We start from the raw sequence: 25893 nt of genomic DNA, 5'->3' as shown, positions 1-25893 counted from the left end.
GTTATCCCTTGGCCATGCGCAGTTAGCGCTGCCCGTCTTCTGACATCATTTGATGTCTAAGATGACTGCACCTGTGCAGCCGCGCTACCCGAGATCCCGCCCCGCAGTGTCTTCTGATTTTATTCACACTGCGGGGCTGGGATTCCTGGGCATGCGCAGTGCATATCTTCGCCTTTCACTCATCTCCCTCCGCCTTCTTCAGACTGTGCGGCGTCTGCTGATCCCTAATCGCCGTGGCATCGCATGGAACCTTCCCAAATGCGATGCCACAGCAATTAGGGATCAGCTGACGCCGCACAGTCTGAAGGCGGCGGAGGGAGATGAGTGATAGGCGAAGATATGCACTGCGCATACCCAGGAATCCCAGCCCCGCAGTGTGAATAAATCAGAAGACACTGCGGGGCAGGATCTCGTGCAGCGTAGCCGCACAGGCGCAGTCAGCTAGACATCATCAAATGATGTCAGAAGACGGGCAGCACTAACTGCGCATACTCAAGGGATAACATAACAGCGCAGGTGCCGGGACAGTTCAAAACAACGCTGAGGAGGCGGCGCCAAGAGGGTATGAGAGTGCTGCGTCTGCATTAGGGGGGGAAAGACTTGCCCCCAGGACTGTTTCAAGGTATTTTGGACAAATTGTAAAAGCGATTAATTCTGCAGTTACAGCACTAAGAACTAAAAGAGCCACCTTGTCAGAATGCAGCATTAGTGCTGCACAAGTTGGCTCTTTTAGTTACAAACGCCTGGGAGAGGGGGGGGGGGCAGGTTCCCTTTAAAGTTGTGAGTCGGCACTTTAAGCCCTTATTGATTATATAACTGCATCTTGAATATGTTTTGGTAAAAAGCTAAAATTATAAAACTTGTGTCACTGTCCAAATATGTCTGAACCTAACTATGTCCTGTCCATATATATGTCCTATACCTATAACCTATTGCATTTTTTTTTTACTTTCCGCACAACACATATAGCATAATATATTCATTGTATATAATAGAATGAATAATATACTATATGTAATAGGAATCATATATTCTTTCAACAAGCAGATGGATTACGTGCAAATTACCAATGTAAAATCCCATTAATCGATAATTTATGAAACTACCCAATTTTGAGAAAAGTGATGGAAGGTTCCCAAGTTTGCAAACTCCAACCAGAGTGAAGAGCTGCTACAAAAGTCATCTACTGCTCTTAAAGATCTGGCATGAAAGCGCATTACACAGTCAATGCATTCATTTTACTAAAAACTGTGTAATACCTAATTTCCTCTGTCGAGGTGCTGCAGGGAAATTGAGCATTTGCTGCCAGATTCCAGGAGCAGGCAGTGTGTCCTGTTCATGAGTCATTGCTCAGATACAATTTACATTACTTTATAGGAAATAAAAGTATGAGGACATCTTACCTGATGTGTGACGCTGTCCACAGAATGTGCGTCTTCAGATTCTTCTGTTAGTACATATTGTCCAAAATCTCTCTCTTCTAACTGCAGCTTTAACATTTCTTCAGCCACCTGAATAAAGTCTAGCACATGGGGAAATGGTCTAAGCATCTAAAGATGGGCAGGCGCACAGAAGAAAAAGTAGTAATTGGTGTTTTTGTATCATGATACAATACCCAATAATGGCACAATATACCAATACTTGGATCTACCGTGGTCCAGTTCAAGAAAACAAAAAAATAGAGCAAAAATGTCCCAAACAACATCATAGAAGTATAAAAAGATTAATTTATTGAGAAAGTCACACATAAAAAATTCTATTAGATATACCCAATAAATGTCAAGGAAATTTAACCGGAGGAGATCTGCAGATATGCAAGACTGAGGGAGAACAATACAATAGACCCCAGGGAAGCAAGTATGTAACGCACAAACTATAAAAAGAAAGGTCTGCTGGCTTTAAACAGTCAAAGCAGCCCGTAATACCTCAGTAAATTATAAGCCAGTTCAGACCAAAGATAAATCCAAAAGTGTGCTTACCCACTATTAGTCAGGGAATGTCCCCACCTCGCCCCGCAGCCCCTGACGCGCGTTTCGCGTTTCAGCTATTTCAAAAGGGGGTTAACAACAAATCCATCTCTTTAGTTTATATAATCAGCAAACCGGAAGTGCAGCCGGCAAGCGGCGCACGCGCGCTGACACCCTGGATGCGCCATCACCGCAGCTGTCATAGAGGAGCGCACATGTGGGCGGAAGTCACCACATGACGTCAAGTGACATACGCACTCCTCATCCATTGATAGCTGTGCCGAGGACGGACCTCAAGGGAAATGACATAATAATAATAATCTTTATTTTTTATATAGCGCTAACATATTCTGCAGCGCTTTACAGGTTGCACACATTATCATCACTGTCCCCGTTAGGGCTCACAATCTAAATTCCCCATCAGTATGTCTTTGGACATGCGCACTCCTCATCCATTGATAGCTGCGGCGAGGACGGACCTCAAGGGAAAACAGCGCACGAGTACACAGACGTCAACCATTTTAAAGGAGACCATGTATGCGGCCATATCCAGCACAACACATTAAAGGACAAGGACCTCTTCCACAACACCTAAACCCCATATATACATATGTGAACAGTGCTGTATATATCAACATAACAGGAATAGCAAACATGATATAAAACACTACTCCATAACCATGTATAAATAAGTGACAAAATTACAATTATTGTGTATAACATCACAAATTACATAATCCATATACATAAGAAAAAAGAAGTGACTTTAAGGGATTTTCCACATTTCCCAAAATCTCCACGTAAAACTAGAATATGGACATAGTTAAAGTGACAATAGTGCAAATAGTATATATATTAAAGTGACAATAGTGCACATATTGTATATATTACTACAAATTACATAACAAATATAGATAAAGCGACAAAGAGACATAAGAAGTTTTCTTCACTTCCTAAAATTTCCATATCAGGGAAGATGTATCCATCCTGCGTCATCTAACGCTGTGGCAACTTGATATAATAAAAATAAAACTACAAAAGACAAATAAAAAAAATTAATGGCATAAAATATTAAAAATGATGGAGACCAGACTCGTTATAGAGAGAGGAGAGACTAATATATTTAATGTTATATGTCTTATTTCTAAATTCCATTTACAAAAGACGAAAAGTGGTAGATAAATTAGCGCCAAGTCACAGGAAGAGAACAAAACTCAACTTCTCGTTGAGTCCCTTCGGGGCCATAGTGTCAAGGGTGACAATCCATTTACATTCACGTTGCGCCAAAATTTTGGCCAAGTTGCCACCCCTGATACCTCCATGTATTTTTCTGTACCCCGTACCCTCAAGCCACTAGGATCGGATCCGTGATGCACCCAAAAATGCTTCGGCAGTGTCTTCAAACTTGATGTATCCATCTCCTCTTTCGCAGCCTCAATATCGCGTACGTGTTCGCGTGTCCTAACCTTCAGTTCTCTAGACGTGAGACCCACGTAAATGAGGGAGCAGGGACAAGTAGCATAATAAACTCCAAATGTAGTATTATACAAAATATATTTGCGAATTCTAAATTCCCTGCTCCCATCACATGTTCTAAAGGTCCCACATCTCAGAATGTTAGGGCACGCAACACAAGAACTGCAGGGGAAGAAACCCTTTCTAGGGCTGCCCACATTAAAAGGATTTTTTTTTACCACATAGTGACTCCTCACTAGATTGTCTTTTAAATTTCTTCCCCTGCGTTGTGTCATTAATGGGAATTTTGTTAAATGAGGCGCCAAAGCAGTGTCAGTATGTAAAATGGACCAGTGTTTATTTAGTACCTCACGGATCTGATCCCAGTGACAATTGGAGGTAGAGATAAATCTGACCTCAGATCCAGCATCAGAGCTGGGTTTCTTAGATTGTATCAACACATCTTCCCTTTTTGATGACTTGGCCCATCTATATCCTGCCCTGATGCACCGACGACTATATCCCCTGGCCTTAAAACGCTCAGCCAGAATAGCGGACTGTCTCTCGAAACGGGCGTCTGTGGAGTATACCCGCCTATTTCTCAAGAACTGTCCAACTGGGATGGCCTTAATCACTGAGTAATTGTGTGCCGAGGAGGCATGCAACAAAGAGTTCACTGATGTCTCCTTACGAAATAAGTATGTCTCGATAGAGCCATCCTCGGCAACATACACAGTCACATCCAAAAAATCTATTTTATTCAAATGCCATGTATATGTGAACTTCAAATTAAAAGTGTTATCATTGTGCTCATGCATAAATTTGGTTAGGCTGGTCTCGTCACCGTTCCAAATCATCAGAACATCATCGATGTAGCGAAACCAGCCCACCACCGGGTCCAAGGCATGTGCCCTGTCCACCTGGAAAATCTGCCTCTCCCAGTAACCCAAAAATAGATTTGCATACGACGGGGCACATGCCGCGCCCATCGCAGTACCCCATGTCTGCAAATAAAACTTGTCCTTAAAAACAAAATAATTGTGGGTCAAAACAAACTCAAGTAACTCCAAAACAAATTCAGAAAGATGACCATCCCAGTTGGTTGTCTCGAGGAAGAAGTGGGTCGCCCTGAGCCCATCATCATGCCTGATAGATGTATATAATGACTCAATATCAATGGCTACCAGAATCATACCCGCCTCAAGAGACAGATCATCAACTCTCCTTAATACATCAGTCATGTCTCTGACATAGGAGGGGAGAGTCTCCACTAGGGGTTTGAGATAGAAGTTAACGAATTTACACTCATTATCACACAACCCCCCTATGCCAGAGACAATTGGCCGACCAGGTGGATTTATAGCGTTCTTGTGCACCTTGGGCAGGAGACAGAGAGTAGCAACCTTGGGAAATTTGGGCAAAAGCCCGTCTCAATTGGCTAAATCACCACGTTCCCTCCCTTGTCTGCTGGCTTAATGACAACCGAGTATGAGAAAGAGGCACTACGACAACTTAGAAATAAAGACACATATCGGGTGTTGGCTCAAAACCCCACACAGTCCTTTTCTAGTAAACTGGAGTCAATCTTGTCACTGGCCAGTGAGTCGGGTAGTATTGTTCCAAGGAAGGTCCTGGATGGGCTTTTGCCCAAATTTCCCAAGGTCGCTACACTCTATCTCCTGCCCAAGGTGCACAAGGACGCTATAAATCCACCTGGTCGGCCAATTGTCTCTGGCATAGGGGGGTTGTGTGATAATGTGTGTAAATTCATTGACTTCTATCTCAAACCCCTAGTGGAGACATTCCCCTCCTATGTCAGAGACACGACTGATGTATTAAGGAGAGTCGACGGCCTGTCTCGAGGCGGGCATGATTCTGGTAGCCATTGCTATTGAGTCATTATATACATCTATCAGGCATGATGATGGGCTCAGGGAGACCCGCTTCTTCCTCGAGACAACCAACTGGGATGGTCATCTTTCTGAATTTGTTTTGGAGTTACTTGAGTTTGTTTTGACGCACAATTATTTTGTTTTTAAGGACAAGTTTTATTTGCATATAAACATAAGAATGAATGACCTCGGGGAGATGAAAACATCCAACACCGTGGAGACACCATCACGTGTTTCTCAATGCAGTGATCCAGAACACTGCTCCCATCCCTTATGGGAAATATGCAAATGCATGTAGAAAAGCCGCGGAGACACCATCACGTGTTTCTCAACGCAAGCAATAAATAGCCAGGTCTTTCACCAGGAAGGAACAACCATGGGAAGGGCAGCATCCAAAAAGGAAAACCACCTATGCCAAAACATGGTATCCATCCACAGTCAGCTGTTTCGGGGTATTTGCCCCTCATCAGTGTGGAGTAGGAAACTGGCTATTAGGAGCAGTGCCTAGTAAAAGGACTATAAACATAAGGATGAATGACCTCGGGGAGATCAAAACATCCAACACCGCGGAGACACCATCACATGTTTCTCAACGCAGTGATCCAGAACACTGCTGTTGTGAATTCTGCTCTTGGGCTCCCTCCGGTGGTTATGAGTGGTAGTGCTGCTGTCTTTGGATCGCAGCATTTATCAGGTGTGTCCACTTATTGCAATTTGGACTGGGCTATTTAACCTTGCTTGATCCTTTAGTCAGTGCCAGTTGTCCATTGTTTTTGGAGGATTCTCATCCCTGTCTGGTCTCTCCTGTTTTGCTGTTCTTTTCAACAAAGATAAGTTCTGGCTTTGTTTTTGCTGTCCACATGCTGTGGGCCTTATAGTTCTGTGCATTTTCATGTTTTGTCTTGTCCAGCTTTGTCTGTGTAAGGATTTTTTGCAGCCAAGCTGTATCTCTGGAGATGCAGATATACCCTCTATGTTTTTAGTCAGATGTGGAGATTTGTATTTTCTGTGGTGGATATTTTCTAGTGTTTTAATACTGACCGCATAGTACTCTGTCCTATTCTTTCTTTTTAGCTAGAAAGGCCTCCTTTGCTAAATCCTGATTTCAGTCTGCGTATGTCATTTCCCTCTCCTCTCACAGTTAATATTTGTGGGGGGCTGTCTATCCTTTGGGGATTTTCTCTGAGGCAAAATAGTTTTCTCGTTTCTATCTTTTGGGGAAGTTAGTCCTTAGGCTGTGTCGAGGTGTCTAGGGAGTGTTAGGTACATCCCACGGCTACTTCTAGTTGCGGTGCTAAGTTCAGGGTCTGCGGTCAGTACAGGTACCACCTTTTCCAGAGTACGTCACATGCTGCTCCTAGGCCACCAGATGATAACACACTGCTCCCATCCCTTATTTGCAGACACGCGGTACTGCGATGGGCGCGGCATGTGCCCCGTCATATGCAAATCTATTTTTGGGTTACTGGGAGAGGCAGATTTTCTAGGCGATGGGGCACATGCCTCGGACCCGGTGGTGGGCTGGTTTCGCTACATCGATGATGTTCTGATGATTTGGAACGGTGACAAGACCAGCCTAACCAAATTTATGCAGGAGCTCAATGATAACACTCTTAATTTGAAGTTCACATATACATGGTATTTCAATAAAATTGATTTTTTGGATATGACTGTGTATGTTGCCGAGGATGGCTCTATCGAGACCGACTTATTTCATAAGGAGACATCAGTGAACTCTTTGTTGCATGCCTCCTCAGCACACAATTACTCAGTGATTAAGGCCATCCCAGTTGGACAGTTCTTGAGGAATAGGCGGGTATGCTCCACAGACGCCCGTTTCGAGAGTCAGTCCGCTATTCTGACTGAGCGTTCTAAAGCCAGGGGATATAGTCGTCGGTGCATCAGGGCAGGATATAGACGGGCCAAGTCATCAAAAAGGGAAGATTTGTTGATACAATCTAAGAAATCCAGCTCTGATGCTGGATCTGAGGTCAGATTTATCTCTACCTCCAATTGTCACTGGGATCGCATCCGTGAGGTACTAAATAAACACTGGTCCATTTTACATACTGACACTGCTTTGGCGCCTCATTTAACTGAATTCCCATTAATGACACAACGCAGGGGAGGACATTTAAAAGACAATCTAGTGAGGAGTCACTATGTGGCAAAAAACCAAAATCGTTTAATGTGGGCAGCCCTAGAAAGGGTTGCTTCCCCTGCGGTTCTTGTGTTGCGTGCCCTAACATTCTGAGTTCTGAGATGTGGGAACTTTAGAACATCTGATGGGAGCAGGGAATTTAGAATTCGCAAATTTATTTTGTGTAATACTACATTTGTAGTTTATTATGCTACTTGTCCGTGCTTTTTCATTTACGTGGGTCTCACGTCTAGAGAACTGAAGGTTAGGACATGCGAACATGTACGGGATATTGAGGCTGCGAAAGAGGTGATGGATACATCAAGTTTGAAGACACTGCCAAAGCATTTTCAGGTGTATCACGGATCCGATCCTAGTGGCTTGAGGGTACGGGGTATTGACAAAATATATAGAGGTATGAGGGGTGGCAACTTGGCCAAAATTTTGGCGCAACGTGAATGTAAATGGATTGTCACCCTTGACACAATGGCCCCGAAGGGACCCAACGAGAAGTTGAGTTTTGTTCCCTTCCTGTGACTTGGCGCTAATTTATCTACCACTTTTTCGTCCTTTGCAAATGGAATTTAGAAATAAGACATATAACATTAAATATATTAGTCTCTCCTCTCTCTATAACGAGTCTGGTCTCCATCATTTTTAATATTTTATGTCATTAATTTTTTTTATTTGTCTTTTGTAGTTTTATTTTTATTATATCAAGTTGCCACAACGTTAGATGCCATATGACGCAGGATGGATCCATCTTCCCTGATATGGAAATTTTGGAAGTGAAGAAAACTTCTTATGTCTCTTTGTCAATTTATCTATATTTGTTATGTAATTTGTAGTAATATATACAATATGTGCACTATTGTCACTTTAATATACAGTGGGGCAAAAAAGTATTTAGTCAGTCAGCAATAGTGCAAGTTCCACCACTTAAAAAGATGAGAGGCGTCTGTAATTTACATCAATAGGTAGACCTCAACTATGGGAGACAAACTGAGAAAAAAAAATCCAGAAAATCACATTGTCTGTTTTTTTAACATTTTATTTGCATATTATGGTGGAAAATAAGTATTTGGTCAGAAACAAACAATCAAGATTTCTGGCTCTCACAGACCTGTAACTTCTTCTTTAAGAGTCTCCTCTTTCCTCCACTCATTACCTGTAGTAATGGCACCTGTTTAAACTTGTTATCAGTATAAAAAGACACCTGTGCACACCCTCAAACAGTCTGACTCCAAACTCCACTATGGTGAAGACCAAAGAGCTGTCAAAGGACACCAGAAACAAAATTGTAGCCCTGCACCAGGCTGGGAAGACTGAATCTGCAATAGCCAACCAGCTTGGAGTGAAGAAATCAACAGTGGGAGCAATAATTAGAAAATGGAAGACATACAAGACCACTGATAATCTCCCTCGATCTGGGGCTCCACGCAAAATCCCACCCCGTGGGGTCAGAATGATCACAAGAACGGTGAGCAAAAATCCCAGAACCACGCGGGGGGACCTAGTGAATGAACTGCAGAGAGCTGGGACCAATGTAACAAGGCCTACCATAAGTAACACACTACGCCACCATGGACTCAGATCCTGCAGTGCCAGACGTATCCCACTGCTTAAGCCAGTACATGTCCGGGCCCGTCTGAAGTTTGCTAGAGAGCATTTGGATGATCCAGAGGAGTTTTGGGAGAATGTCCTATGGTCTGATGAAACCAAACTGGAACTGTTTGGTAGAAACACAACTTGTCGTGTTTGGAGGAAAATGAATACTGAGTTGCATCCATCAAACACCATACCTACTGTAAAGCATGGTGGTGGAAACATCATGCTTTGGGGCTGTTTCTCTGGAAAGGGGCCAGGACGACTGATCCGGGTACATGAAAGAATGAATGAGGCCATGTATCGTGAGATTTTGGGTGCAAACCTCCTTCCATCAGCAAGGGCATTGAAGATGAAACGTGGCTGGGTCTTTCAACATGACAATGATCCAAAGCACACCGCCAGGGCAACGAAGGAGTGGCTTCGTAAGAAGCATTTCAAGGTCCTGGAGTGGCCTAGCCAGTCTCCAGATCTCAACCCTATAGAAAACCTTTGGAGGGAGTTGAAAGTCCGTGTTGCCAAGCGAAAAGCCAAAAACATCACTGCTCTAGAGGAGATCTGCATGGAGGAATGGGCCAACATACCAACAACAGTGTGTGGCAACCTTGTGAAGACTTACAGAAAACGTTTGACCTCTGTCATTGCCAATAAAGGATATATTACAAAGTATTGAGATGAAATTTTGTTTCTGACCAAATACTTATTTTCCACCATAATATGCAAATAAAATGTTAAAAAAACAGACAATGTGATTTTCTGGATTTTTTTTTCTCAGTTTGTCTCATATAGTTGAGGTCTACCTATGATGTAAATTACAGACGCCTCTCATCTTTTTAAGTGGTGGAACTTGCACTATTGCTGACTGACTAAATACTTTTTTGCCCCACTGTATATACTATTTGCACTATTGTCACTTTAACTACCGTATATACTCGAGTATAAGCCGACCCGAGTATAAGCCGACCCCCCTAATTTTGCCACAAAAAACTGGGAAAACTTATTGACTCGAGTATAAGCCTAGAGTGGAAATGCAGCATTTACCGGTGAATTTCAAAAATAAAAATAGATCATTATTTCCCCATAGCTGTGCCATATAGTGCTCTGCACCGTTCATTATTTCCCCATAGCTGCCATATAGTGCTCTGCACCGTTCATATTTCCCCATAGCTGTGCCATATAGTGCTCTGCACCGTTCATATTTCCCCATAGCTGTGCCATATAGTGCTCTGCACCGTTCATATTGCCCCATAGCTGTGCCATATAGTGCTCTGCACCGTTCATATTTCCCCATAGCTGTGCCATATAGTGCTCTGCACCGTTCATACTGCCCCATAGCTGTGCCATATAGTGCTCTGCACCGTTCATACTGCCCCATAGCTGTGCCATATAGTGCTCTGCACCGTTCATACTGCCCCATAGCTGTGCCATATAGTGCTCTGCACCGTTCATACTGCCCCATAGCTGCCATATAGTGCTCTGCACCGTTCATACTGCCCCATAGCTGTGCCATATAGTGCTCTGCACCGTTCATACTGCCCCATAGCTGTGCCATATAGTGCTCTGCACCGTTCATACTGTCCCATAGCTGTGCCATATAGTGCTCTGCACCGTTCATATTTCCCCATAGATGCTCCACATAAATCTGTGCCGCTGCTGCTGCTGCAATAAAAAAAAAAAAAGAAAGCCATACTCACCTTTCTTGCTTGCAGCTCCCAGCGTCCGGTCCCGGCGTCTCTCTGCACTGACTGATCAGGCAGAGGGCGCCGCGCACACTATATGCGTCATCGCGCCCTCTGACCTGAACAGTCAGAGCGCAGAGACGCCGGGAAGATGGAGCGGCGCCGGGAAGATGGAGCGGCGCCCGGCGGCTGGAACGGGGACAGGTAACTATGACATACTTACCTGCTCCCGGCGTCCGGCTCCTTCCCCCGTACAGCTGTCTTCGGTGACGCAGCTTCTTCCTCTATCAGTGGTCACCGGCACCGCTGATTAGAGAAATGAATAGGCGGCTCCACCCCTATGGGAGGTGGAGCCGCCTATTCATTTCTCTAATGAGCGGTCCCACGTGACCGCTGAAGAGGGGAAGAACTGCAGCACAGAAGACCGTGGGACTGCAGGGGGAGCGCCAGGATCGCTGGAAGCAGGTAAGTATGCCTCAGCGCCCTCACCCCCTCACCCGCCGACCCTGCCACCCACCTTGACTCGAGTATAAGCCGAGAGGGGCACTTTCAGCCCAAAAATTTGGGCTGAAAATCTCGGCTTATACTCGAGTATATACGGTATGTCCATATTCTAGTTTTATGTGGAGATTGTGGGAAATGTGGAAAATCCCTTAGGCTACTTTCACACTAGCGTTTTCTGCAATCCGTCACAATGCGTCGTTTTGCAGAAAAAACGCATCCTGCAAAAGTGCTTGCAGGATGCGTTTTTTCCCCTCAGACTTGTATTGACGACGCATTTGTGACGGATTGCCACACGTCGCATCCGTTGTGCGACGGATGCGTCGTGCTTCTGCAGACCGTCGGGAGCAAAAAACGCTACGTGTAACGTTTTTTGCTCCTGACGAACCGCTTTTTCCGACCGCGCATGCGCGGCCAGAACTCCGCCCCCACCTCCCCGCACCTTACAATGGGGCAGCGGATGCGCCGGAGAAATGCATCCGCTGCCTCCATTGTGCAATGCGTTAAACGGTAGCGTCGGAATCTCTGCCCGACGCATTGCGACGGGGAGATTCCGAAGCTAGTGTGAAAGTAGCCTTAAAGTCACTTCTTTTTCTTATGCATATGAATTATGTAATTTGTGATGTTATACACAATAATTGTAATTTTGTCACTTATTTATACATGGTTATGGAGTAGTGTTTTATATCATGTTTGCTATTCCTGTTATGTTGAAATATACAACACTGTTCACATATGTATATATGGGGTTTAGGTGTTGTGGAAGAGGTCCTTGTCCTTTAATGTGTTGTGCTGGATGTGGCCGCATACGTGGTCACCTTTAAAATGGTTGCCGTCTGTGGAAGATAGGGTATCAGTGCTTGAGACTCAATTGAAAAATTCGCCATTCCCGGACATATACAGGAATCTCACCCACGCCCGAATTGAACTTGACCTCTGTCTATCTGAAAACGCTGACCGAGCCTTACGCTGGTCCCAACAATGGTTTTATGCCCTCAATAATAAAAACAATTCTAACCTAGCGCGACGGCTAAAATGTTTACCTCAACCCCGCCCCCCAGTAAGACTACGTACCCCCTCAGGAATCACGTCCAACCCATTGAAGATTACTCAATTGTTCCAACAGAAATTAATACAACTATATAGTGCCACTTCAACCGTCGATTCCAGAGAGCTGGATGCCTTTTTGGACTCTGTCCCACTCCCAGCGCTGGGACCAGGTCTGATTGACTTGTTATTCAACAATTGAAAGTCAATAAAAAACCCGGCCCGGACCGTTTTACAGCCTTATACTATAAAAAATATGCCCCACTCTTGATACCCCACCTTACTAATTATTTTAATTCCTTGAGAGACGGAAATAAACCCGGAGAAGCATCGTTGATAGCAGCTGTGTCTATGATACCTAAGCCTAATTCTGATCAGTTAGCATGGTCCAACTACAGACCAATATCTCTAATTAACATAGACCTTAAAATATTAGCCAAGATTCTATCTCAACGCCTAAACTCCGGTTTGGGAGCCATAATACATAGAGACCAGGTGGGTTTCGTTCCCAAAAGACAAGCATCAGATAACATAAGACGAGTCTCTCACCTGCTGCATCATTGCAGACAGCGCAATTTACCAAGCATGTTATTATCGCTTGATATTAAAAAAGCCTTTGACTCAGTTTCTTGGCCTTATCTGTTTGCGGTCTTGCGGAAATGGGGTTTCCCGCCTTACTTTCTTACAATGATTCAGGCCCTTTATAGCTCGCCTTCTGCATATGTTAGATACAACGGCTTCTCCTCCCCACGCTTCCCTATTCAAAGAGGCACTCGCCAAGGCTGTCCCTTATCACCCATATTATTTCTTTTAGCCTTTGAACCCCTGGCGATACACATTCGGCTCAATTCATCCATCCAGGGAGCCACTATAGCATCAGTTCCCCATAAACTTTTCTTGTTTGCTGACGACATGCTGCTCCTCTTAACATCTCCTCGGTCATCCCTCCCAGCTCTACTGCAAACTCTTAATAACTTTGAGCGCATTTCAGGTCTACAAATTAATCCCTCTAAGTCCTACGCTATGAATATCAATCTCCCCTCCTCTGTTATCACATTGTTAAAACAAGAATTCCCGTTTCAGTGGACCTCTAACCATTTGGACTACTTAGGAGTGAAACTTACTTTGGAATACGGTTCACTATACGCGGCTAACTACCCTCATATGCTCCGTAAAATCCGCCTAATACTCCAGTCCTGGGGTAAACTTCATCTTTCCTGGCTCGGCAGAATACGCGCACTAAAGATGACTATTCTCCCTAAACTACTTTATCTATTCCGGGTCCTCCCGGTCTCGGTCCCCACACAATATCTTAAAATAGCCCAACGAGCAATTAATTCTTTTGTTTGGAAGGGGGGTCTCCCTAGGGTTAATAGAGCCACCCGTTACCGCCATCGTCTAAAAGGGGGATTGGGGGTCCTAAACCTTTCGAAATACTATCAAGCAGCTCAACTAGGTCAACTGACGTTGTACCACGCCTACTCCAAATTCCCCCTGTGGCTAGCTCTAGAGGCCTCGGAACTTCACTCAAGTACCCTCGATACGATACTCTGGACTCTCCCAGTACACCGGAGACAAATTACTAACCCCATCATGGTTCATTCTCTCAGAATCTGGGATTCATTAAAATACTCCTCACACTTAATTTCACCATTTTTGCCCTTGGCCCCCCTGTGGGGTAATGCCCAGTTCCCTCCGGGAGTGGATTCCCTTAGGGACTTCCGATTATGGGTAGCTGCGGGAATAACGAGAGTTCATCACCTCTTCAACGTGGATGGAATTATCCCATTTTCTGCATTGAGTGAAAAATACCATCTCCCATCGAGAGAAATATTTTGATACCTGCAACTTAAAAATGTTGTTCAATCCTTACTAAGAAACTCTGCCCCCCTTATTCCTTCACCCCCTTTGAACAGAGATGCCGCTAAAACCCATATGCCCCAGGTATCATATCCCTTCTTTATTCACACATTAATTCCCCAACCCAGAGGAGGTCCCTGGGTTATACCGTTCGCTGGGAGTCTGACATAGGTTCAACGCTGACGGACTCAGAGTGGACCCAAATTTGGTCTTCCTCCACCGGGGGTCTGCTCAATACCCTCATGTTGGAGACTAACTACAAAGTGTTAACCAGATGGTACCTGACCCCTGCCAGAGTAGCAAAGGCTGTGGCTAACTATTCCCCAAACTGCTTTCGGAGATGTAACTCCATAGGAGATATGCTTCATATCTGGTGGCTATGTCCAATAGTTCGAAGGTTCTGGACCAGAGTTTATTTCTTGATTCTTTCAATTACGAATATTAACCTTAAGAAAAACCCCTGGGAAGCTCTATTAAATAAGCGTATTCCTAATATTCCTAGATATTCCCGGGCCCTTATCACATTTATATTTTTAGCAGCTAAACAAACTATAGCTTCGGCTTGGAAAAAAACAGGCTTGGACTTATCGGGAGTTAAAACTCGCCTATCCTGGTATATGGTAAATGAAAAATTAACTGCTATACTAACTGACAGAGTCGACAGATTTGAACTTATTTGGCTCCCCTGGGCAGAATATGCAAGCCACACCCCTTTTGCGGCTCCGGTATCCCGACTGTCTAACCTTAGTCCTCAGGCGTCTGACTAAACTACCCAAACGGATACAGATTTACTATAATCCCTTCTCGGGTCCCCCTCTCCCTTCCCCCCCCTGAACCCTTGTCCCACATTTTATGTTTGTTTTTGTCTTTGTTGTTACACTCGTCCTTCGCTATGACTTGTGTTATGTTTATTGCTGGTAACTGGGACATAAGCGAAGGACTGTTATACTTTTTATGATGCAATGTACTATTGGATAACGTTAAAGTTCCTTCCTTTCCTGTACCATTTATTTTTGCAAACTTCAATAAAAATGTATTGTTCAAAAAAAAAAAAAAAAAATGGTTGCCGTCTGTGCGCGCGTGCGCTCATTTCCCTTGAGGTCCGTCCTCGGCACAGCTATCAATGGATGAGGAGTGCGTATGTCACTTGACGTCATGTGGTGGACTTCCGCCCACATGGGTGCTCCTCTATGATGGCTGCAGTGATGGCGCATTCTGGGTGCCAGCGCGCGTGCGCCGCTTGCCGGCTGCACTTCCGGTTTGCTGGTTATATAAACTAAAGAGATGGATTTGTTGTTAACCCCCTTTTGAAAAAGCTGAAACGCGAAACGTGCGTCAGGGGCTGCGGGGCGAGGTGGGGACATTCCCTGACTAATAATGGGTAAGCACACTTTTGGATTTATTTTTGGTCTGAACTGGCTTGTAATTTACTGAGGTATTATGGGCTGCTTTGACTGTTTAAAGCCAGCAGATCTTTCTTTTTATAGTTTGTGCGTTACATACTTGCTTCCCTGGAGTATATTGTATTGTATTGTTCTCCCTCAGTCTTGCATATCTTCAGATCTCCTCCGGTTAAATTTCCTTGACATTTATTGGGTATATCTAATAGAATTTTTTATGTGTGACTTTCTCAATAAATGAATCTTTTTATACTTCTATGATGTTGCTTGGGACATTTTTGCTCTATTTTTTGGTTTTGTTGGTATCTATTTGGAGTGGTCCAGTTGAATCTATATTCTTTCATCATTTTGGGAGAGCCGGTACACAGTCCTCTCGGCCTCAATAGATAGTGGTGCTTTTTTTGATTATATTAACGTGGTCCAGTTCAGTAGAACAGATCCAAGTATAGGATCCATAATAAGTCCATGGCTGCCAAAACCAGTCCATGGCTTCTTTTATATGACCACGATACTAGTGCAACGCCGTAGACCTCCTACAGCCTAAGCTGATCTAATCACTTTCCATCAGGTAACTTCTCCACTTCTCCTTTGCACCAGATTTAATACATCTCCCCCAATATCTACGGATACGCTTGACATACGTACTACGAGATTTTCCCATTCCATACCACAAATATAGTCTCCACACATGATGTAACACAGCCTAAAACTAATCAAAGTGAAGATGCAACAATGAATCAACAATGCCCAGTGCAAATGCATAAGAATAATACCAAGTATGTAATAAAATGGAAATTAAATCTAAACTACGTGAATGCCTGTGCACACATAATATCTGCGGGAGCTCCTTACTGAGCAACACTGGTTGCCAGAGAGTTTTGTGTCTGGAGAGAGTTGATGGAGCTTTGCTTTTGCATCACGTGGATGTTTGGGTATTCTGAGCTTTACATGGTTGCCCAATATTAGAAAAAAGGGTCTGAATATATTGTACATCCCGCATAATGGAGGTGTCACCAATTATAAATGCAGAAAAAAAAAGATATATAACAGACATTTATATTCAGTCATTAACCCAAGAACAGCTATGTTCCACCTCGACAGCACCATCCTCCGCTTACTTATAGGAACACAGTGTAAGAAACCAATTCCCAATTATCAGTGATGTGTAAGTGTGCTGGGGCAGGTGGTTCCACCTTCAGCTGCTTTTCCTTGTCCATCTAAGGGCTCAAGCAGACGAATGCTATCTGTCATTATTAAATCAGCAACAATCCTGAGGTAAAGTGTATATGTAAGACATGCACATTTTAAGGAGAATTTGTCCTTTGTGTATATGTTCCGCCAGATGGAATGCATCCTACAAAAGTAGTTTGCAAGGGAGTGGTACTGCTCAATTAAACATCACAGGGCTCCCGTTGTGGGTGTCCTATCCCCACATGACCCTCCAGTGGCTGTCTTCCAAGTTCCCGCTATTAGTCTTCCACGTGTGTGACTGAGTGAAGGGCTGTCAACCCCCCATCTTTTGCTCACACATGCTGCATCTGGTGGCACATAGTGGATCACTGTGCTGGGAGTAGGAGCTCCTGAGATGGTGGCACATCTGGGTCCCATAGGAGGGGTACTGAGAAGACCCGGTCACCATGACCACGATTGCTGCTCACTGAGGGACGTTCCTCTGATGTGGTGGAGGAGGCACCCGCACAGCGTGGTGTGATACTTCATCACAGTTAGCAGATATATACAGTACGGTCTTGGAGTGCACCATGATGGATTGTTTGGAGGTCTCCTTCCTGTCAAGTCTAGCTATGTCCCAGGACTACCTTATTTCCCAAGTCCCTTTGGTACATGGAAGCTTTCTTTTGATTGCAAAGTTTTACTTTCTGAGATACAACTGACTTTATGACAGGAAGCACAGGGTGGGCCCAGACGTTTAGAGCATGGTGGGCTCGGTCCACACTACATCTGTGTACACAGTCAGTATGGATGCCAAGGGACCCAATGTGAAGAAATGTATGTCATATGCTACACATTTCTTTGCAGTAGTTCTCTATAGGAAAATGCAATCTGCTGCTCTTTCCTATATCGTTAAAGGGAATCTGTCAGTAGGATCTACCTTCCTAAGCCATCTATATGGGTATGTAGGTCATAGGAAACTGAATAAAATGATCATGTACCTTGATACCTGCAATCCGATATCTTTTCCACAGAAATCCACATTTTATGGGCTGGACACCGATCTCCCTGAGAATCTGCCTATAGAGCTTATTTTAAATGAAAAGGGTTATTACTGGTGTGAGACATGTAGATCAGCAGAGTAGACTGTCAGTCATTACATGTCTCACACTGGTAACTCCTCCTTTCAGGTACAATAATCCCTGGAGGCAAATTCTCATGCAGATCAGTGTCTGGCCCATAGCCTGGAAAAGGTCATGTACATATAAAAAGCATGTGGGTTGCTCTTGAATAAGACAAGAAATCGCAGATATCCAGGTATCATTTTATTCAGCTTCCTATGACCTACATGCCCATATAGACAACTTAGGAGGGTGGATCCTTCTGACAGATTCCCTTTAAACAAATGGTGTGCAGCAGAGGGCAAAATAACATGGCCACCAATGGAAAAGTTACCGTATTTCCAGGAAAAGCTCCTGATGTATAATGTTGCATAAGTGCACAGACGCCTGTTAGGGCGACTAATTACCCTGACATTATCTACAGTTCACTGTAGGTTCTCTTTCTACACATAGTATTAAGACCTACCTCCAAAACACACTGTGTCATGGTCATCCAAGTCCATGTGGCTTCTCATCACCTGCTTCTGTTCCTGTGTCAGGTTAATGCCTAGATACCTGAGAGCCTATGGAGAAAAAGAAATGAAATGCATATTTAGAAAAAGAGGCTAAAAAAATAAGAGAACGTATGAAATTATCCTTGTGTACAAGTCTGAGATTGGAGACAATGATGTGAATGGTGGCCATCTCTTTAGAGTGCTGAGGAAGAACACTATTATTAAAGGGGTTGTCCAGTGAAAACAAGTTATCACCTATCCTTAGGATGGGTGATAATTTACTGAATGGTGGGGGTCCGACCACTGGGACCCGCAATAATCCTCAGAACAAGGAAATTGTATGCACGGTGGAAAATTAGGTCCTTGTCACAAAATGAAGCAGCAGGTCATTTGGGGCTATGGGGCTGGTGGAAAAAGCTGAGCGCATCCCCATAGGGAGTGGAGGTCAGACATGAGCACGGTTGCCCCGTTCTAACAGGAATACCTCCTAGAAGTACCACATTCTGCTGATTGGTGCGGGTTCTTGTGGTCGGACACCCTCCAATGATTCTCTTACCATTTCTAGTTTTTCTACTTTGAGTCGGACATCAGAGTTCAGAGAAATCAACTTTTGTCGGCTGTGTCCCTGATGAAGAACTGGAAATAAAACACTGGGTGTGAGTTACTTACTGAAGTCACATGGTGAACTCAAGAAACACAGAAACCAGGTTACAAGTCGTTGTACAAATTATTTAACCCCTCCAAGATCAGACAACATTGAGATTTGGGAGTTTGGTTTTTTCCTCCCCCTCTTCCAAGAGCCGTAATTGTTTTATTTTTCTGTTGACATGAGAGTTTTTTGGTACTTTTTAGCAGACGAGTTGATCTTTTCAATGACACTATCCATTTTTAACATTCAATGCATTGGAATATTTAAAAACAAAATCCAAGTGAAATTGTTAAAAAAAAATGCTAATTTTTGGGGTAGTTTGTTTTTATGGTGTTCATTCTGTGGTGAAAATTACTCAGGTCAGTACAATTATGGTGATACCAAACTTGCATAGATTTTTATTTTTTTCATTTAAGTAGGGAGAAAAAAAAATCAGAAGTTGGAAAAACAACTTTTTGGTTTGTTTCAAGATTTTTTGAGACTCGTAACATTTTTATTTTTTCCGTCGGGTGAGCTGTGTGAGGGCTGGTTTGTCTTTATTTAATTTTTTAGCGATAGCAAAATAGTCCGATTTGTCCAGTGTTGGGAAATAAAAACATATGTTTATTATAACTGCACTAAAAAAGTCTCACAATGTATCCCATGAAATAAATAGAAGCCTGCTGACAGGTTTCAAGAACTGTACACGCTCTTATTCATTTATATTTTATTTTAATTTCTTATTTTTTTTATAGAGAGATAAGGAAGCATATAGTGAAAATCTTGGTCTCCAACGGAGCTTAGCCTGTGGATGGCAGCGACAGGGATCTTCAGCGGGATCTTCAGCAGGATCCTGGCTGCCATGGTAACCCATCAGGGACTAATGAGAGCTGGTGCACACTCCATTCAAAAGATATGAGAAACTGACAGCAGCACTTAAATGGTTGACAGCAGCGATAGGAGGCCAGCTCCAGTTACAGCTTATGAGCTTTCTCCAAACATGGAAACCCCCTGCGATCAAGAACATGTACATGATTTTTTGTCTGAAAGGGTTAAAAGAATTGTTTTGCAGGTCTAGAGGTGCAGATCAGTCCCGTTTAGGGATGAGCTACATCAGACCATGGAGAGATGTGGTGATGATTCTGGGGAAAAAAAAAAGTTTTTGAGCTAAAATCTATGGCTTGCTGTAGTTACTTGGAGAATGCTCAACCAGTTCATATTGTTTTTATCAGACCCCTCAGCCACGAAACTGCTTGAGGAACTTATTTTAGGACTATCTTTTCTGAAGCAATCCACAAATATTTGGTATGGCTCATAAAGACAATATTTCGTTTTGTATTTTGTAGAGGGTAAAAGTACAATTAAAGTGTCACATCATAATAGTGAGAAGATTACCTGACGGAGACTTGTCCGACTCGCTCCTGTGTAGGGAGGCTACTGTGCGCTGCTCTTTAATATAGCCACTTTGACTCTGCTCAGAGAGAAAGGAGAAATTAATAACAAAAAAGGAAAATAAAAGGAATTTAAAAAAAAACAAAGTCATATAAAACATTTTAATTATTATTATTAAGTTTATTAGAGCAATTTCTGACCTGCAATGTTGGTGAGACTGGAGTCCGCACTGCTCGTCCTAGACACAGACATAATCTAACATCTGAATGGGGGTTATTCCAGTCTGGGAGGTTATAAATGTTAGATTGAACAGGCTCACTTTTTTAATGATCTACTATCCCAGGGATAAGCCATCACATTCTGATCTGTACAGCAGTAGAGGAAGGAAGTTCTCAGATGATAAGGCGTGGGTGGGAAATTGCAGTACCCAGTCGCAGACTACCCGGAGCTCTTGAGATCCAGCAGCATCCGACAAAGACTGGATGCCATGGGTAAAAGATGATCGGAGGCAGTGCCAAGATAGGTGATAAATGTCTTGATCATTGGAAGCCATACAGTTAAGGACGCCCATGATCACAAAAATTTGGGGTCACAATCCCCAATTCTTTCACATTTCTATCAGAAATGGTTGGAATTCTGTTCAATTTGTTGAAGTTACAATGATTAGGGCCCTCATGATCACTAGAATGGTAGGGGGGTCACAATTCCCAATTCTCTCTCATTTCTGTTGGAAATGGAAATGGTTGGATCATGCTTAATTCTGTTCAATTTGTTTTCTGCAGGAAAGAGATTTTTAGAAATAAGCAGATTTTAGGGGGAGTTTTTATGGGTGGCCAAGTCACACACCTCAGGGTATGTTACTGGAACACCCAAATACTCTGCATGGAACCTGGAAACACGAATGCATTTCTTACTTCTGTGTCTCCAGTCATGGCCTCCTGTTCACATTCACATCCGAATGAGAAAGCAGATGGGGAAACGGTACTTACGGGGAAGTTGGATTTAGAGGAGTTTGGTGTAGTAGACATCTTTGGCAGTAGGTTAGCTTCCCGCTCCCCAGTTGATGTAGATAATACAGAGTTGCCGTCATCTCCGTCAGATCTGATAAAACAGATATCCCAAATGGAACATTTCCTACAGGGTAAAAAAAACACATTCAACCACTTGTACACCTGAAAATGGAAACATTTCCTTACAGTTACCTATATTACAGTGGGCTTCTGAAGGATGGTGCAAACGCTGCTCCTGTGCCCGCATCATGCACCAGAAGCAACTGTACGCCCTAAAGAACTAAAAATGGATGCGCCATTACATCCCTTTTTGGCCTAGAGATATAGGGAACCTGTCCCATTGAACAAGGAATTTCATAAATGGTGTTGTTGGAAAAGATTCAGTGTAACCTGCTTTTAATACCTTTCATTTTCCATTTGGGGCTTAGGAGTCCAGTAGGCGGTCTATCAAGTGATTGACAGTTATCGCTGTATTAGTCAAACACAGAAGGCTGTCAATCATTGAGTGAGACGCCCACTGGACTTCTCAGCTCAGGAAAAAAAATGACATTTCAGTCAATAAGTCACAAGTTATACTGAATTGCTCTACACAGAGCTACAGATCAATCTGTTCAGCTGCTCCTAGTCAGAGGTAAACTGGTCAGTGTTTTCACAGTGACAGCTGTCAGGAATCTGTGAAAAATATCTTGCCTCCTTTATGAGGAGGAGATTTCTTAAAGACAGATATAATTAAAAATGCCACAACACAACATCTACTGCTGAACTGTGGATTAGTGGAGCAATTGCGATTTACTTGCTGTTACTAAAGCCCTTTCTAGAAAGCAACCAGACTCACAAGTATCCTACCTTAATTTTACTCGATTTAATATGTTTTTTGCTTCCTCGCACGACACGCCAACCAATGCTTCCTTATTCACAGACACAAGCTGGTCTCCTGCTCTTAACCGTCCATCCTAATTCAAAAAAGGTGAAAACCATTCTCTTGAAAGTGGAAAGGCTTTAAAAACAAAGTATTCAGCAAACCAATCAACTGTACAGCAAAGAACAGGAGCTGTTCTGCAGTACCTGGCAGAGGCTGCTACACATTGTATGAAGCTCAGCACTGCAGCTCCATAAAGGTGTTTACACCTGGTGGCCACCGGAGCAAAGAACAGCTGATCAGTGGGGGTTCCGGATGTATCTCATATTGATGACATATTCTTTGTATAGATATGAAAAAGTAGACGTGTGCACAGCCGAAAAGAGGTGCCAGAGTAGGTTCCCACACCGTAGTATATAGAAAAAACTCGGCACTCAACGTAAGACAGGTGATTTAATGGTGTCCACAAAATAACAGAAATGTTTCGGACCTACATCCGGACCTTCATCAGTCACAGTTGGTAAATGTGAGGGAGCGAGTGGACCCACAGAATTGCTGATTGCGGAATAAAATCACCGCATGGACTAACATTGGATTCCGCGTCCCACACAGGCACGGCACTTATGTCCTGATATTTAAGGTATATCGCTTCATTTGGGGCTATACTGCCCACATACAGGCAGCGCTCACACACAAGTGTAATTTCATTTCACAATCAGCAATTCTGTGGGTCCACTCGCTCCCTCACATTTATCAACTGTGACTGATGAAGGTCTGGATGTAGGACCGAAACGTTTCTGTTATTTTGTGGACACCATTAAATCACCTATCTTACGTTGAGTGCCGAGCTTTTGCTATGTACTATATACAGTTTTGGGCACCGGTGCTCAGGAAGGATATAATGGAACTAGAGAGAGTACAAAGGAGGGCAACAAAATTAATAAAGGGGATGGGAGAACTACAATACCCAGATAGATTAGCGAAATTAGGATTATTTAGTCTAGAAAAAAGACGACTGAGGGGCGATCTAATAACCATGTATAAGTATATAAGGGGACAATACAAATATCTCGCTGAGGATCTGTTTATACCAAGGAAGGTGACGGGCACAAGGGGGCATTCTTTGCGTCTGGAGGAGAGAAGGTTTTTCCACCAACATAGAAGAGGATTCTTTACTGTTAGGGCAGTGAGAATCTGGAATTGCTTGCCTGAGGAGGTGGTGATGGCGAACTCAGTCGAGGGGTTCAAGAGAGGCCTGGATGTCTTCCTGGAGCAGAACAATATTGTATCATACAATTATTAGGTTCTGTAGAAGGACGTAGATCTGGGGATTTATTATGATGGAATATAGGCTGAACTGGATGGACAAATGTCTTTTTTCGGCCTTACTAACTATGTTACTATGTTACTATGTTACTATTCTTTGTATAGGTCATCAAAATGGCGTGAATAGATAACCCCTTTAAAGGGAACTTTTCAGCTGATACATGCTGCCCAAAACTGTGGGCAGCATGTATCAGCTCCTACCTGTCCCATCAGAGGCGTAGCTAGGGTTTTGGTTCAGGGGGGGCGAAACTTCTGAGTGGGCCCCTAACCAGGTAACCTTGATTACAGCTCGGTGACGCGCCCTAATAGTGGAGAACCTCAGCAGATGACCATGCTGTTACTGAAGATAATTTCTATATAAAGACCAACATGGATATTACCGCCATATGGTCAGTGGTAGATACCAGTCCTACAGAACATATAACAAATCACAGCACAGTTACAGATAATCTCTTACCGCTGACGTTCTTTCTGATGGAATCGTTCATTTTTCCCGGCTTTTCCATCTGGCCCAGACCGACATGACAACTTCTTCCAGCCAGGACTCGGCTGCAGAGATTACAGCAAAGACACATTTCACTTCTCATATTCCAGCCCCATCACCATCTTTCTCCAACCTGCACAAACTCCTCATCCTGCTGATACCCCAATACTGAGCCCCTGCTGCCGTGTGTCCCTATTACTGCACCTGATACCCCAATACTGAGCCGCTGCTGCCATATGTGTCCCTATTACTGCACCTGATACCCCAATACTGAGCCGCTGCTGCCGTATGTGTCCCTATTACTGCACCTGATAAGCCCAATACTGAGCTGCTGCTGCCGTATGTGTCCCTATTGCTGCACCTGACACCCCAATACTGAGCCGCTGCTGCCGTATGTGTCCCTATTACTGCCCCAGATACCCCAATACTGAGCAGCTGCCGCCGTATGTGTCCTTATTACTGCACCTGATACCCCAATACTGAGCCGCTGCTGCCATATGTGACCCTATTACTCCACCTGATACCCCAATACTGAGCCGCTGCTACCGTATGTGTCCCTATTAGTCCACCTGATACCCCAATACTGGGCCACTGGTGCCGTATGTGACCCTATTACTGCACCTGATACGGCAGCAGCGGCTCAGTATTGGGGTATGTGTCCCTATTACTGCACCTGATACCCCAATACTGAGCTGTTGCTGCCGTATGTGACCCCATTACTCCACCTGATACCCTAATACTGAGCCGCTGCTGCCGTATGTGTCCCTATTATTCCACCTGATACCCCAATACTGAGCCGCTGGTGCCGTATGTGTCACTATCACTGCCCCAGATACCCCAATACTGAGCCGCTGCTGGCGTATGTGTCCCTATTTCTGCACCTGATACCCCAATACTGAGCCGCTGCTGCCGTATGTGTCCCTATTACTGCCCCAGACAACCCAATACTGAGTCACTGCTGCCGTATGTGTCCCTATTACTGTCCCTGATACCCCAATACTGAGCCACTGCTGCCGTATGTGTCCCTATTACTGCACCTGATACCCCAATACTGATCCGCTGCTGCCGTATGTGTTGCTATTACTGCCCCAGATACCCAAATACTGATCCACTGCTGCCGTATGTGTCCCTATTACTGCACCTGATACTCCAATACTGAGCCGCTGCTGCTGTATGTGTCCCTATTACTGCACCTGATACCCCAATACTGAGCCGCTGCTGCTGTATGTGTCCCTATTACTGCACCTGATACCCCAATACTGAGCCGCTGCTGCCATATGTGTCCCTATTACTGCATCTGCTGTGTGGTTTTCTGTGCCCTCTAAATTCTAGAGCAACTCTCTACAATATAGTAATGCCAGGTGCAAGTGCCCTAGAAAACAGTGCCCATATTTTGCCCCCTAGAAAGTAATATTGCCCTGTGTGTGCCCCTTTGATAGCCACAATAACTTGAGTTCCCCTATAGTAATAAGTGCCCACTTTACATTTAATAATGTCCCAAGTCTCCTCCCTGTACTGCTCCACTATGCACAGCATGATGCTCTCTTATACACAGTATAATGCCTCCTCACTGTACAGTACCACCCACACAGTATACTGGCCCCTTAGTAGCCCCCGAACTGTTTGATGGCTCCATCACTGTAAGATGACTCCCTCACTGTAATCTCCATACTGTATGATGGCCCCCTAGATAGCTTCCATATACAGTAGCATAATGCAATAAATAGTCCACAATATAGCATAATGCACTCCCCATAGGCAGACTCTATAGCATACGGCAGTACCCCATAGGCAGACTCTGTAGTATAAAGCAACACCCCCATAGGCAGACCCTGTAATAAGGCGGCAGATCCCCATAGGCAG

The 25893-nt window shown here is 43.9% G+C and overlaps 1 protein-coding gene across 3 annotated transcripts in view; it reads right to left on the bottom strand.

Annotated features, from left to right (window-relative positions):
- Positions 1 to 25893, bottom strand: part of STXBP4 (syntaxin binding protein 4) — a 131906-nt gene that overhangs the window by 66861 nt on the left and 39152 nt on the right. For 2 of the 3 annotated variants that reach the window (XM_069752506.1, XM_069752505.1), the window contains exons 4-9: positions 22208 to 22314; positions 21341 to 21485; positions 20355 to 20430; positions 18888 to 18967; positions 18304 to 18400; positions 1404 to 1522 (exon numbers count right to left, since the gene is read on the bottom strand). In XM_069752506.1, coding sequence (XP_069608607.1) covers positions 1404 to 1522; positions 18304 to 18400; positions 18888 to 18967; positions 20355 to 20430; positions 21341 to 21485; positions 22208 to 22314 — 624 coding nt within the window. The remainder of the gene's footprint in view (positions 1 to 1403; positions 1523 to 18303; positions 18401 to 18887; positions 18968 to 20354; positions 20431 to 21340; positions 21486 to 22207; positions 22315 to 25893) is intronic. The other variant, XM_069752507.1, reaches the window with a different exon arrangement.

Source organism: Ranitomeya imitator, chromosome 2 (genome assembly GCF_032444005.1).
Source record: "Ranitomeya imitator isolate aRanImi1 chromosome 2, aRanImi1.pri, whole genome shotgun sequence".
In the NCBI taxonomy this organism is placed as follows: Eukaryota; Metazoa; Chordata; class Amphibia; order Anura; family Dendrobatidae; genus Ranitomeya; species Ranitomeya imitator.
Note: the sequence above shows the minus strand (reverse complement) of the source record. Positions and strands in the feature narration are given on the sequence as shown.